Source organism: Kogia breviceps, chromosome 10 (genome assembly GCF_026419965.1).
Source record: "Kogia breviceps isolate mKogBre1 chromosome 10, mKogBre1 haplotype 1, whole genome shotgun sequence".
Lineage (NCBI taxonomy): Eukaryota > Metazoa > Chordata > Mammalia > Artiodactyla > Physeteridae > Kogia > Kogia breviceps.
In genome coordinates this window covers 4,060,583-4,075,542 of record NC_081319.1, presented here as the reverse complement: position 1 = coordinate 4,075,542, position 14,960 = coordinate 4,060,583, and the positions used below count along the sequence as shown (strand labels likewise).

The 14,960-nt window shown below is 54.7% G+C and overlaps 1 protein-coding gene across 3 annotated transcripts in view; it reads right to left on the bottom strand.

Annotated features, from left to right (window-relative positions):
- Positions 1 to 14,371, bottom strand: part of FGD5 (FYVE, RhoGEF and PH domain containing 5) — a 117,900-nt gene extending 103,529 nt beyond the window's left edge. For 2 of the 3 annotated variants that reach the window (XR_010842461.1, XM_067043408.1), the window contains exons 1-2: positions 14,243 to 14,331; positions 2,899 to 5,602 (exon numbers count right to left, since the gene is read on the bottom strand). Coding sequence is in view for 2 of the 3 variants with exons in the window: in XM_067043408.1 (XP_066899509.1) it covers positions 2,899 to 5,602; positions 14,243 to 14,255 (2,717 nt within the window). In the remaining variant the exon portion in view is untranslated. Of the gene's footprint in view, positions 1 to 2,898; positions 5,603 to 14,242 lie in introns of all 3 variants that reach the window. The other variant, XM_059076853.2, reaches the window with a different exon arrangement.
- Positions 14,372 to 14,960: the final 589 nt, after the last annotated feature.

Below are 14,960 nucleotides of genomic sequence, written 5' to 3'. Positions count from 1 at the left end.
GTACCCTACTTTTACAGTTGCCTTCTATTTATGACACCTAATACCGCTTTTCCATTTCCCAACAGTGGCATAAAATTTCCTTTTTAAATATGTTTTAAGTAAAAAACATGGACTGAAGTTAAAGAAAAGCAGTGAGTGACAGCACAGGTGGTTGAGAAGTACAGATGGGCTCCAATCCTACCGTCTTACAGAGGGGCAACCGGGGCCCCGCCTCCTCCAGGCGCCCACAGCAAGTCAGTGACGGGCTGGGCTCTGAACCCGCGCGTCCTGCAGCACTGTTCTGAGCTCCTTCGGGACTGTCAGCATTTCTTTTGGCTCCTGCCTCTGACCTTCACACTGAAGCAAGGTCTGGGGCGGGACGGGCCGCGGAAGGAGGAAGGAACTGTCTCCCACCCTCTCGCCCTGTCCTGTCCAACCCCAAGCACCCCTGGGCACGTGTCTCAGGTCAGCGGCAGCCCTCCGCTCGGCTCTCAAAGCCCCTATTCAGGCGAAGAAGCAGGGGCTCCCTGCCCCGTGGCAGTTCCCCCTGCCTCTCAATTTCGTGTGTCTGAAGCTGCCCTTGCCCAGACGTGTTCCCACCCAGAGCGGGGATGTCTCTCTCCCTCTGCTTCCATCTGTTTCATGCAGGGAAGCGGAAGAGAGGTTTGCTCACTGACTGATGTCCAAGAGGATGTGGTTCCGGCACGGGAGATTCATCCCAGTGCCTTCAGGGAAATAAATTCAGAGTGGGGCAACAGTGCTTTTGAAATTCGGAGTCTGACAGACAGTTGAGTCAGGATACTCAACCAAGACCCTAGGCTGTAGCACCAAACGTGAGATAATACAAAGAAAGCACCTAGCACGGTGCCTGGCACAGTAAGCAGTCAGGATACGGTAAGTATTCGCATTTTCTTGGGTATTTTATTCCCTTAATGTCATTATAGTTTGGATGAAGGGAGTTTTTTTGTTTTTCTGGACTAAGTACAGATCAAGGCAACAAGGCCTTTGCATATGGCCAAGTAGCCTGTGCAGTGTACAACCCCAGGGGCACCATATTAGACTAAAAGGTGAGTGGGACCCTGGGGTTGTGCAGTGGGCAGCCTGAACAACCAGACCTGGCATCCTTCAGCGTAACGCACTACAAATTCCTGAACCAAGAGTCTGGAAATCTGAGTCCTGACACTGATGTCTCCACTAAATTGCTTAGAGATTTTAGGCAAGTCTCTTTCCCTCTCTGTGCCTCAGTTTCCTCCTCTGTAACAGGACCAAATGTTGTCTGAAGTTCCCTTCCAGCTATGAAATTCTGTGATTCAAAAGAAGCAGGTTTCAATTTCCGAAGGACAGTCATACGAAAAGAGGAAATGAGCTCAGATGCCTGGCTTGAGCCAGCATGAGTGGGGTAGGGGTATTAGAGAGAATAGCTTCTGCCTCAGTGGGACAGGGACATTAGGGAGAGAGAGCTTTTGCCTCAGGCAGAAAGAAAAACTTAATTAGAGTACCCAGAAACAGATGAGGCACCTCTGGGAGGTGGTGAGTTCCCTGTGGCTTGAGGAATTCAAGCACAGACCCAGTTAAGAGAGGGACCTATTAGACATGGGAGGTTTGACCGTACGCTCTTTGAGGTCCTTCCCAGCGTGGAGATTTCATGGTTCCAAAGCCTGGTTCTATTTTCATTAGTGCTGGAGGCATTCAGCCAGGGTTGGGTCTTATCAAACCCCGCTGATAACTATTAACGCAATGAACTTGCCTGCTCTCCCGCTCCCACCCTCTTAAAGTTCGCACGCATCCACATTCTCCAAATTAAACCGGATCCCTCCGGTGGCACTGATGTCTACCTTCACTCTGACAAACAAACCTAGAAAGAACCAGTTCATAGCCTTACCCAGACTTGGGGCAGGGAGAAAGATGGAGCCACGGTGGGGAACCACATGAAAAATTCAGGAGAATAAACCACACAAACACTTCTAGTGTCTACACTCCAGAGAGAGCTAATGCTAATTGCAAATCATTCGTATCTGTTCATTACTGCAGGTCCCCTGGGAATTGCGAGCAGCAACAGCTGTACGGACCTGAGATGGGTTACTGCACACGCGGGCAAAGAATCAGGGCTTCCTTTAAAATCACCACCATTCTGACCTTTCATTAATTCAGATCAGGGGTCCCCAAGCGTGTAAATGGTTGAGGCTGAATCGCAGTGCCTTTAAGTTGCATCCGCGGTGCATAAGAAACAGCAAGATTTGGCAATTATCCGCCTGGGATGATCAATAGGACATTCAGTCAGTCTCGGGAAGGTGGGGTCAGAAAACCGCCACTGCTGTCAGTAATTGCAGTGTTTCACGCTCACTTCCAAGGTGACTGAGTCCAAAAAAAAAAAAAAAAAAATCAGCTTGGATGTACCTCTCAAAGACCTCTATTCAGAAATTTAGCTCAGGGCACCCTTAGCTCTTTAAACAATTTAAGTAAATTGTCTTTTCTAGTTCCTTTGAACAGAGTATATATTGACACAATAAAAAGGTCTCAATCTCAGTTTAGGGTATTTTCCTGATGGTGAAAGATATTTAGTTTGACAAGATTCCAGAACCTTCTCTTTTGGGGACTTTCCCAGAACAGACTGGCAAAGCCATCTACCTAGGAGATGAGAAACGTACTCCAGACAAGAGAAATACACAACACTCACGTGGGCGCTATATTTGGCATCTTAGCCAATACTTTCAAACAGATGAGGTGCTCTCATCTTTTCAAACACTCTGCCTAGAGGTCGCACAAATCCCTTTCCCAGATGAAGTAACTGAAGCCACAAAGCTAGAGAGAAACAGAGCCTGAGGCTAAAAAGCAAGTCCGTTCTGTCCCCTACGCCTAAGCTTGCCTCTCGGAGAGTTACACCCGGCCAACAGCAAAGGAAATGTCATTTCACGGTACCTTTCTGCCTCCTGGTCTGCGCTCTGCTGTTTGCTCTCGAAGGCGTTGAAGCTGCTCATGTCCACGTAGCCGTCGTTCTCGTTTGCTGTGGACAGGGCTCTGCTCTGATCTTCAAACAGCTTCGTAAACGTCCCGGCCCTCGGGGGCCTCCGAGGAGGAATCTGGATGTTTTCATAGTCCGAGTTCATGGCCGGGATGTTCTCGTAGTCCGAAGTGTCGGCGTTGGGGAACGAGATGGAGCGCGGCTTGGTCAGGGGCAGGGGCAGAAAGGGAGGCCGGGAGCGGTCCTCGAAGGACTCCACCCTGGACACCGTCCTGCTGAAGGGGACGCCCTTCCTCTTGCCGTCCCTGTAGAAGATGAGGGAGGAGGGCGAGTCGCAAGCCCGGAGCTTGCCGGCCCTCGCTTTGAGCTGGGGGGAGCTGCTGAGGCTCCTGCGGTCCATCTCCAGGAGCCGCGCCGGCCCGTGGTAGCTGGACTCTGAGGAGGACCTGGACGAAGACACGTTGACGTCCACGTGCACCTTGCTCTCGGTCTTCTTCTTAAACGTCAGTGCCAGGAACCGCTTAAAGGAGGGCTTCTTCTTCTTGGCGTGCTTGTCTGGGGGCTCACTCTCCACCAGCAGCGAGGGGGAGCTCTTCGTGATGGGCTTTTTGGTGATGCAGGCCAGGTCAAAGGGGGGCGGAATGTCAACCACGGAAGACGGGGTGGAGGTGCCGCTGGACGGGAGGTGGCCCCTCTGAGAGAAGCTGCCAGAGGAGCCAATCACGCAGGGCAGGGAGAGGTTGTCGTCCTTCCTCTTGATCCCGTGGCTGTCTAGGCCACACGCCTCGGGCTCCCGGCACAGGGACACGGGGATCTCTCGGCCTTCCACGGAGAACGATCGCGGGTACAGGGCGATGGCTCTGGGCTTTGCCGGCAAGGCCCGGCCGACGTCCAGCGGCTTCCCCTCCAATGACAGGACCGCCTTCCTCGCCTCCTTGGTGGCAGCCCCCACGCCAATGGCTGATGAGCCAGCTTCCGGTCCCGTTTCTTCCGGGACAGTTTCTGGGACGTAGCCAGCCATCTTCCCGGAGTGGGGCCTGGCCCTCGTGGTGACATTCTTCCTGTCGACGGGGACCAGGCCGCCCTCCGCATCAGAGCTCACCTCCTCCTTCAACCCACAGCCACTCGTGGTGTCCGAGGCCGCCTGGGCCTCAGGCTTCTCCCCCTCCCCAGGGTCCGCCCCGCACGCCGGGCCGACCCCCATCTCGTAGGGGTTGGCGAGCGCGCCATCCGCGGCCTCCTCCCCCTCTGGCACGACCACCACGTCAGGGACAGAGGGTCCCTCCCCGGCGCCGCCCTGCGGGGAGCCACGGCGGCCACCTCCAGGCCCGGGCACGGGGTCCTGCTCCGCACGCTCCCCCGGCCGCGGCTCCTGCTCTGCCTCTAAGCTTTGGGCTGACTCGGAATGAGGAGAGCAGCTCTCGCTGCAGAAAGAGGTGCTCTCGCTTGGGAAGAACTCGTAGGGGCGCCCTGAGAGAGGAGCCACGAAGTCGTCCGCACAGTCTCTCTCGAAAGGAATGATCTGGCAGCTCTCCTCAGCTCCTTCATCCTGCACGGGGTCCTCACCTTCTGGAGGGTCCCCTCCCGCCTCCTGGGTGACCACTGCTGTTTCTTCTGGGCCAGTCTCCTCCTTCCGGCCAGCTGGCGCATCCTGACCGTCCTGGCCGCCGCCACCTCCTGGGGCTTCTCCACACGCCTCCGGGGAGATGTCAGGGCTGTCTGTGGCCGCCTCCGCCTCCGCGACACCGGGGGCCCACCCCTCGTTCTCCGGGGGCTCCTCGCCGCCATCGGCAGCGTCCCACTCAGCGGGCCCGTCGGAGCCCACCCAGGCGTCTGGTGCCTCCAGCCCTGTGTTGGTGCGGCCTTCCTCACCGTCCTCCTCTGACCCCCCGGGGGTCACAGGCGGCCCGGGCTCCTCGCCGCGAGCCGCTGGGTCCTCGGCATCGAGGTGAGTTAGGATGATGTCGCTCGGAAGGAGCGCCTCTCCGTCCCCGGGACCCCCGTCCTCCAGGCCGCGCACGCTGTGTTCTTCCACCGGCTTCTCCTCCTCCTCCTCCTCCTCCTCCTCCCTTGCGAACTTCCGCTCCTCCGCCCCCAGGGCACAGGCGCGGTCCTCCACCTCCACGTTCTCAGGACTGGGGCTCACGCCTCCATCGTCCTCTCCACCCAGCACCGCTTCAGCCGGGGCTGCCCAGTCCTCTGCAGCTGCTGCCCCTTCCTGCTCACACTCCGCGCCTCTCTCCTGGCACTGCTCCCCGCCGCCGGCCTCCGGAGGCACGGTGACTGCGTTCTCCACGGAGCCCCCATCCCTGGGTCCGTCCTCTGCTGGCGGAGCCCCGGGGGCCGCGGTGTAATCCTCGTCTGCCTCGGGCTCGGAGCATTCCGGGGTGGACCGGTGCTCGTCGTAGAGCCCCCTGTCTACGCAGGGCAGCTTCCCATTGCTGCATTGGTTCAAGCTGTTGATCATGTAGATGCTGGCCCTCCACTCACCGGGGGTAGCCAGCCTGGGCTTCGGGGCGATGGGGGGTTTCGGCCCCCTGGACATGGAGTTGGGACTGTGAAGACTCTCAGGCCGGGGTGACGAGGGGAATTTGGGCGCCGTCACTGGCGTGAGGGGACCGGCAGCCTTCGGCTTGGGAGCAACTGGTGGTTTGGGTGAATCTAAAGGATGGAGATAAGCAAAGGAGAGAGAAAAAGTACAGTTACCAATATTTCCTTCCACTCAGAGTCTCCTACTTACCATTCACAAGAGAACACTGACGGTGGTTTCCCAACCCACATGAACCCAATCTACCATGTTCCGTCAGCTTTACACCCTCCACCAACATCTTTAAAATCCCTCGATCTGGGCTTCCCTGGTGGCGCAGTGGTTGAGAGTCTGCCTGCCGATGCAGGAGACACGGGTTCGTGCCCCGGTCCGGGAGGATCCCACGTGCCGCGGAGCAGCTGGGCCCGTGAGCCGTGGCCGCTGAGCCTGCACGTCCGGAGCCTGTGCTCCGCAACGGGAGAGGCCACGACAGTGAGAGGCCCGCGTACGGCAAAAAAAAAAAAAAAAAAAAAAAAATCCCTCGACCTTCCAATAAAGATTCATTCTGTTAACAAGGTGAAGAGATCTTTTTCTTTTATGCACAGTCCAGCTCACAGAACCCAAGTGAATGAATGACACCCTGTGCTCCTCACATAAAGGTGTCCACGTCGCTGCACTCATTCACTCAACAACTATGTAGTCAATGCTTTCGCCGTGCACGGGCCCATGAGACAATGTTGACCCGAACAGTCAGCATCCCTGCTGCCCTCACGGAGCCCAGTCATTCCACCATTAATTCATTCTTCTATCTATATACACAGCACTGCAGATGGCAGAGGCTTCTAGGGCCAAGAAGGGAAGAACGCCTGTGCTGAGGACTCACAATTGAATGAGGGAGGCAGGACTCACAGAACGATTGGAGGACCGAGCCACAGACCCTTGGAATATGATGACTGAATGTCTCCCTCCCTCCAGAGTGATACAGCACAGGCTTGGGATGGTCGCATATGATTCTTCTGAGGGCCACCTCTGAATTCTACATGCTTCAAGGCTGGTTTCCAGCTAACTGCCCTGCCTCCAAATTTCACAGGAGAAGTGATATGGTATTTTCCAACATGGATATTTGCAAAAGGCCTTATCCCCTGTGGATGCTGAGGCCCTATCAGCCACGGTAGAATAAAAGATGTAGCGCAACGTGCACGTGTGACAGGAGTTAGGGAAGCAAGAGTTGCCACGGCTAGGGAAGACCTCTCGGAGGAGGTGAAATTTCAGCTCACTTTTGCAGGACTGGAGGGACCTGGACAAGCGGAAGGGTCAAGGGAGGAGTCGCCCACTTCCAAGTTCAGCATCTCTCCTGCCACGGCCAGCCCATGCCTTCACACCTCGTGCCGTGCCTCCGAGCCCCTGTCCTCACTGCGGGCAGGGTGAGGAATGCAGATTTTCATGAGATGCGACTCCATCCTGCCAACTTCGCTTCAAAAGCACTGCCTGGCTCTTCACGGCCCGGGTTTAGGATGTACAGGTCCCCCCTTCAGTCCAGCCTCAACTCCCAGTTCCATCCCCACTAAGCCTTGCGTGTGACACACAGCAGCCTCAGCATATGCCAGCCCGGCTTGCGACAGAAGGGAGACTGAGCAGAGGGCCTGGAGGTCTGTCAGCAAACTCTCCTCCTCCCCACACGTTCGACGCCCAGCTCAATCCCTGCAGCATCTAACCCTGGTCATCTCTCATCTAGGGCTGCCTGACAAATATGATGTGAGCCCCATTTATCACCACAGACGTAATTTTTAATGTTCTCATAGCCACATTAAAGTCTAAAAGACACAGGTGCAATTAATTTTAACAGTACATTTTTCAACTCAACATATCCCAAATACTATCATTTTGGACATTATCATGCAATCAATGCATCATGTTTGGATCAACATGTAATCAATACACAAAAGTTATTAACAAGACACCTGACACTCTGTGCTAAGTCCTCGAAATCTAAGGTATATTTCACACTCGCAGCACATCACGGCTCGGACCAGCCACACTGCAGGGGCTCAGCAGACACGTGAGGGTGGCGGCTGTGGTGCCAGCTAGCACGGCTCTAACTGATTTTAACCCATCTCCACAGGACTGTCCCACTGGCCTCTCAATTTCAGTGTATCTGAGGCCAAAGTCAATATCATCTCCCCCAGACTGGCGCAGCTATGCAAAATTCAGCTGAGGAGCCCCAGAGGAAATAAAAAAGGCCCAGGACAGCAATAATATCGGGATGTAAAGCCCATGCACTCTGTTCCTGGAAGGGCCTGATTCCAGAGCCTCTGTACATTGCTCATGCATCTAATGAACTTAGTTGTATGGTTTCCCAGGACACAGCTATTTAGTGGGGAGTGGGGCGCAGTGACAGCAGCAACACCGCCAGTTGTGAGACGTGGTAGCCGACAGCGAGAAATGGAGAGAAGAGGCACAGCTGTCAAGACTTTAAAGGCTAACGCAACCACGGCATCAACGCCCTAACCCACACCTACATTCCTCCGCACCAACACCCAGGCCAGCCACTGGCACCCAGATAATAACCCAGAGTTTTCAAGATACAAGAAGTGACTTTCCAACTTCCTGTTTCCATATGCGATCAAATATATCCTAATTTAGAAACATTTCTGTCCAATTTAGTTTAAAAAAGCTCGAATATTTGGAGCTTAAAGAGCTACCTGTCAATGTGGAGTAACAGGGTAATAATAAGCCTTTGGAGCCTGGTGATCTGGGTTCAAATTCTACCGTTGCCACTTATAAGCTATGAAACTGACTCTCAGGTTCCTCATCTGTAAAATGGGTTCAATAGTAACAGCTACTGTGAAGAGGTTGTCATGAAGATTAGAAGATATATATTAGCACGCCTTTGCACAGACAGGTGTTCTCAATAAGCAGTAGCTAATATTGTTCTAATAAAGTCAGTCTTTCCCTACCCCACATCTTCCCCTGGTGTGAGTCTTGCTCTACACAGATATATGACGTAATACGAGCCTCACGCTCTCAACATCAGGTGTCAGGCACTGGCATGAAATTATTCCTTGGGGGTGGGGACTCTCACTTCTCATCCTCAACAGGTGGTATTTCACATGGGCACCACGACACCTGACAGAGGTCATGAAAAATGACCATCACCTAGGCTGCATCGCTCCCCCCCCCCCCCCCCCGCATCCTTCATCCAATCAAGCTATTGATCTGTGGGCGCCGTCTCCTCGGAAAAGGTTATGGTGGGTGTCTGAGGAGTGATCCTGCAAGAAGATGCCTTCCCCACAGGAGCCCCTAAGGAGTGACAGGTACACAGTGTCCATGCCCTGCTCCCAGCTCTAGAGCTCAGGGCGTTTCATCCACATCCCCTCCGAGATCAAAGGATGCCAGAGTCAGAAAGGCCTCGTCTGACCCCTCATTGAAAGATGAGGAAGCTGAGGCACAGAAAGGGTGGGTGACTGGCCTGGAATACTCAGCGAGTCCAGAGCAGGGCCCCAGTAGAATAGTTTGTTTTTTTTTTAACAATAGGATTTTAAAAATATATATTTATTTATTTGGCTGCGCCGGGTCTTAGTTGCAGCATGCGAGATCTTCTTTGTGGCATGTGGGATCTTTAGTTGCGGCATGTGGGATCTAGTTCCCGACCAGGGATCGAACCCGGGCCCCCTGCACTGGCAGCGTGGAGTCCTAGCCACTGGACCGCCAGGGAAGTCCCAGAATGGGGGTTTCTTGCTTCCTGGTCCAGCCCCTTGAACCTCTGCCTTCACCTTTCTGCCACTGGGCATTTCTTCTACCGTGCAGACTCAGGGCTCCCAGCGGAGAAGGGCAAAATGCAGGAAAACTGAGGCCAGGGAGACCAGGGACCGCTAACCAGGTGAGAAAGTCACATAAGACTGAGTTAGACGGACTGTGACCACAAAGTGAATGACTGGCTTTCCTTCACTCCTGTCCAGTTTTCTTTAACCCAATTCCATTAAATAGGTATTTATCGAGCCCCTACTATGTGCCAGACCCTCATCTAGACTCCTTAGATACATCGATCAACAAAACAAAGACTGTGTAGGTGCTGCTTAGCCTTGAGCAGCAGGCCATGCACACTCCAGCTAGTGTGATGAACAAGCTAGAAGTGGTGAGGGTGGAAGGAGGGAGAGCAGGGAGGAGGCGCCTGCGATAATCCAGGCCAGAGAAGATGGAGGCCGGGACCAGGCTGTAGTAGTGGAATTGGATTAAAAAAAAAAAAAGAAAGAAAGAAAGAAAGAAAGAAAAGGTCAGATTCCAAATATGAAGGTAGAGCTGGTGGGATTTACAGACAGTTTGGATTTGGGGTGTAAGAGAAAGAATAATCAAGGACAACACGAAGGTTTTGAGTCACAGCAACCGGAAAAGTAAATTTGTTACCAACTGAACTGGGGAAGGCTGCAGGTGCAAGGGGAGGAGACCAGAATTTCGATTGGCACGTGTTACATCTGAGTTGCCTATCACAGCCCCGGGAGGAACTGTCAGTGGGCTCTCGGATGGACCAGCTGGGTTCCCGGGAGAGGCCTGGAGGCAGCCATCACAGAGACGGGGTCAAGGAATGAGCCGGGTGGGCCCACCAAGTGACTGAGTGGGGGCAGAGACAAGAGCAGGGCCCAGGAGGGAGCCCCGGTGGCCCAAAGGTTAGGAGAAGGAGCCAGCAAGACAGAAGAGGGAGGAGAGAAAATGAAGAGTGTGAGAGCTTCCAGGTCTGCTCCCTCCCTGCTTCCCTCACAAAGAGGAACCACATAGAGCCCTTGCCCTCAGTACAAGGGTCTCAGACTGGTTCTGCCCAGAGAAGACCCAGGGGACAGATAAGCACCAGGGTGCATGCTGAAGGACAGGGAGGATTTTAATAATCAAAAAGGAGGTTGTATATGATCCAGCAATCCCACTTCCTCGGCATATATCCAGAGAAAACCTAATTCGAAAAGATACATGCACCCCAACGTTCACTGCAGCACTATTTATAATAGCCAAAACATGGAAGCAGCCAAAATGTCCACCGACAGAGGAGTGGATAAAGAAGGTGTGGTGGGCTTCCCTGGTGGCGCAGTGGTTGAGAGTCCGCCTGCCGATGCAGGGGACGTGGGTTCGTGCCCTGGTCCAGGAGGATCCCACATGCCACGGAGCGGCTGGGTCCGTGAGCCACGGCTGCTGAGCCTGCACGTTTGGAGCGTGCGCGTCTGGAGCCTGTGCTCCTCAACGGGAGAGGACACAACAGTGAGAGGCCTGCGTACCACAAAAAAAAAAAAAAAGAAGATGTGGTACATGTATACAATGGACTATTACTCAGCCATGAAAAAGAATGAAATAATGCCATTTGCAGCAACATGGATGGACCTAGACATGATCATACCAAGTGAAGTAAGTAGGACAGGGAAAGACAAATATTGTATGATATCACTTATATGTGGAATCTAAAAAAAATGATACAAATGAACTTATTTACAAAACAGAAACAGACTCACAGACTTAGAAAACAAACTTAAGGTTATTAAAGGGTAAAGGTGGGGGAAAGAATAAATTAGGAGTTTGGGATTAGCATATACACACTACTATATATAAAATACATAATCAACAAGGACCTAATGTATAGCACAGGAAACTCTACTCAATATTCTGTAATAACCTATATGGGAAAAGAATCTGGAAAAGAATAAATACATATATATATCACTGAACTGCCTTGCTGTACACCTGAAACTAACACAACACTGTAAATCAACTATACTCCAATACAAAATAACAATTAAATTAAAAACATCTTAATACAAGAGGTTGAGTGTTCCAGGCAGAAGGAACAGAATGTGCAGAGGCCCAGAGGCAGTTAGATGCCAACCCTTTGGGAGTAAAGAGTCCAGTTTGGCTAAGCTTTACAGAATGGCAGGGATGGGGCAATTACAGGATAAATCAGAGCAGGGGTTTTCTCCTCTGGGCTAAGCTTAACTTTCTGACTGTCCAGAACCCAGCATGGACGGAACTGCTGGACGCTCTGCTGCCTCCTGAGTCCCCTCTGGCTGCTGCATGAACCTCCTCTCTCTCTGTAACACAGAGCCCGGGGGGGCACACCCTCCCCTCCCCGAGGTACCAACTCCCAAAACCTACTGGCAATTTGCTACACCTGAGGAGGACTCGAATGCAGAACACCCTTTGAGCCAAGAGGCCAAGAGTTAACTGGGGGTGGGGAGTCACAGGGACAGGACGAAGAGATTTTTAAGAGCTTCTGGTGATAGAAATCATCCCCAGCCAGCCCCCTGGTACCAGTTTATATTTGCTCTCTCTATTTTAATTAAATATCTGCCACTCACACATCCATGTTGCTGCCCCCTTGCCAGCTCTGCAGAGTTTAAATTAGAAGAGGTACTGGGAGGAGCACTGGACTGGGAGTCGGAGCTCTGATCTCCACTCCTGGCTCTGCCTTTAACTGAAGGGGAGACCTTGGGCAAGTCCCCTCCCCTCTTTGAGCCTCAGTTTCCACGTGTGCAGAGTGAGGGGACTGCACCAACCAGTCAGTAAGCGCCTGCTGCTTGCTCTGGCAAGCCTTTAAAACTCATGGCTTTTCTGATGACGTCCCCTGACATTCCCATCTTCAGCCCCTGTGTCTGTTTCAACTGCAGTTCACCATACTCCCCCTGGAACTCTCATAACCGTATGTTCCAAGAGTAATTATCTTCCAATTTCACCTTCCAATTGCATCTTAATTTAACTTTCATTGCTGGGTGGCTGCTGGAATGTCCCAGCGAAGCCTGATGATTTCTAATTAGGCTGCTGTTAGGCTATAGTCCAGTGATCCACCACAGAGCAGGAAGAGCAGGTCCCCGGCTCAGACAGACCTGGACTCCAACCCCAGCTATGCCACACACTGGCTGTGTCACAATGACCAAGGGGATGGTGGTTACGAGATTCAGTCCCATGGAGTCTATGAACCACTAGGCTGCATGATCGGGAACTTCAGAGCCTGGCACACAGAAATCATTCTGTGAGGTCTATGACTGCCCTCACAGTGAAAAAGTAACCAGGTTTATGATGGAGGCAAATGACTGGATGGCAGAGTTCCTGGGACCAAACCTGCCTTTACGTGGATTCCGGCTCACTCCATCCCCCAGATTCTCAGAGAAGGGAGGGCTCGCCCAAGCCTCGTGCAGGGAAACGTGGGAATACTGGACCGGCTCTCACCATTGTTTTAAGCGAGTTTTATTAGCAGTGTAGGAAAGAGCTAGCCTGGCTCTGTCCAGGCTGTGCCAGATCAGGCAGCAGTCCACCTCCTTCCTACAAGGAGTGGCTGGCTGGGCGCTGGGACCCTGCCCCAGCCTTTTCCACTCTTCAAAAGGGGCATCCCTGCTCCCACTCCCACCCCCTACTCTGCGACCAACACTCGCTCACTAACCAGGTGCGTACACGCCCAGCAAAACAGGGCGTGGACACAGGGAGGCGGCTGCCAGCACTCCCAGGCCCCCAAGTCTCTCCTTTGTCAGATCAATCCAGCCAAACGTCTCCCATCTGCATCTCACTCCTAAGACAATGACTTTTTTCATCAAAAAGATTTTTAAAAAGAAAAAGCCCACAACACACACACACACACACACACACACTTTTTACACATACTCAGGGCAGCAGGATATGGTTCTAAGACAGCCAAAATGGTGGCTTCCTGTTTCTTCAGGGATGTGTGTTTTGGAGTACGGATTCGGACAAGGGTGTTGGTCGGAGAGGGAGCTGCCTTCTGCTAAATTCTAAGGGAAAAATATTAAAAGAGCAGTAAACGCTCCTTGTCAGGCAAATGAAGTTAGCTGGGGCTGCTACCTTGCAAACGCCTCTAGGAGGGAACTTTCTGCCCTCCCCGCAGAGGAGTCAGGAACCCGAGAACTGGGTTCCAGGCACCGCCCATCTCTGACTCTCAGTTAATAGATCTGTTAAATGGCACTGCTCTGGAGGGATCACTATCTACTGTCAAACGCATTCTGGATTTCACGGAATCCCTGGCCTGGCAAAGGCAGATGTGGAGGGCAGAGAAGCAGGGCTTGGGAGGGAACGCGGGGAGTGCGGCTCAGCCTTGGCGTCCCCTAGGCGTTCGGTCCCCTGGGGGAGGCACAAAGAAGGCCCCGGGCCACGGCACTGCAGCGGGCTGGGGTGCGCTGCGGGGTGTGTGTGTGTGTGTGTGATAATTTTAGGGCTTTTTAGTTCCATGGAGAGCGAGCTCCAAGACTGGGCGTCTAGAAGAGAGAAGGGAGCAAGAATCCGCTAAGGGCGCGCCTCGGAGTAGCGAGAGACCAGAAATAGACCCCGCAGTGGGGAAGACCTCAGACGGTTCCCGTGGGCCAGGAGGGGCCTCTGAGGGGCCAGCGAGGGCCTGGCGGGGACCCCGAGGAGCAGGAGTGAGGATTTAGGGGCGCGACCAAGTCGCCTTTGCGAAGGGAGCGTCGTTCCCCGCTGCGAGGGAACCCTCAATACCGGGACCGCGGTGGGAGCGGGATACGGCCGTACGTGGCCAGGGTGCGGCCTCGCCGAGACCGAGGGGGCGTCCCCGAGGCTGGGTGTCTCGGACAGGGGCAGCGGCCCCCGATGTTCTCGTCCTCCTCGGCGAGGGCACTCGTGACCCACCCATACCTCGGCCGAGGCAGAGCAGAGTGGGAAGGTCGGGGGTTTCTCGGCAGCTCGCTCCCGGCGCCCCGCGGGCTACAACTTGGAGCGCCTAGCGGGGGCCCCTCGCGCGCGTCCCTCGGCGTCTGAGGTCGCGCGGAGCCTCCTACCTGCTCTGTTCATCTTCCAGCGCGCGGAGCCAGGGGCCGCCCGTCGGTGCGTCCGTCCTTCCGAGCACGAGTCCGCGCGCCGCCTCACTCCATGGCCGCCCCGCGGGGCCCGCACCCCCTGGCGCCTGCCCCGCCCCCGGCGCGCGCCGGACTTCGCGCAGCGCGCAGGGCAAGTGGGGGCTTGGGGGGTGCGAGCCTCCGGGGCTGGGCGGGGCTGGGCGGGGGCTGGGCGGGGGCTGGGCGGGGGCAGGGAGGGGAAGGGGCGCGAACGCGGGGCGCGCGGCGTCGCGTTCACTCAGGACTCCGCGCGGCGCGCAGGGCCAGGGGGGTGCAGGGCGCGAGCCTCCGGGGGCGGGGCCGGGGGGCAGCGGCCGGGACAGCGCGCGGTGTCGCGTCCGCTCCCGACTCCCAGCTCCGCGCGCGCTGCGCTCTGGCCGCCGCGCCGCTGCCCGTGCCGCCGCTGCCGCCGCTGCCCCTCCGCCCCCTCCTAGACGTTTCCTCCCGCTCCCGGAGAGGAAGCCTTTTTTTTTTTTTTTTTTTTTTTTTCTCCCCTTTCTGCTCTGTCAGGGATTGAGGGAGCCGAGGGGCGAGGCGTCCCTGCGCACATTTAAAGGGGCCATGGCCGTGGGGACTCGGGGAGCTGCGCGAGGTTCAAGGCACTAGGATGGGAGGGGCGGGGTGAAGCTGGCGAGTTGGGCTTCTGGGGACTTCCTGGTCC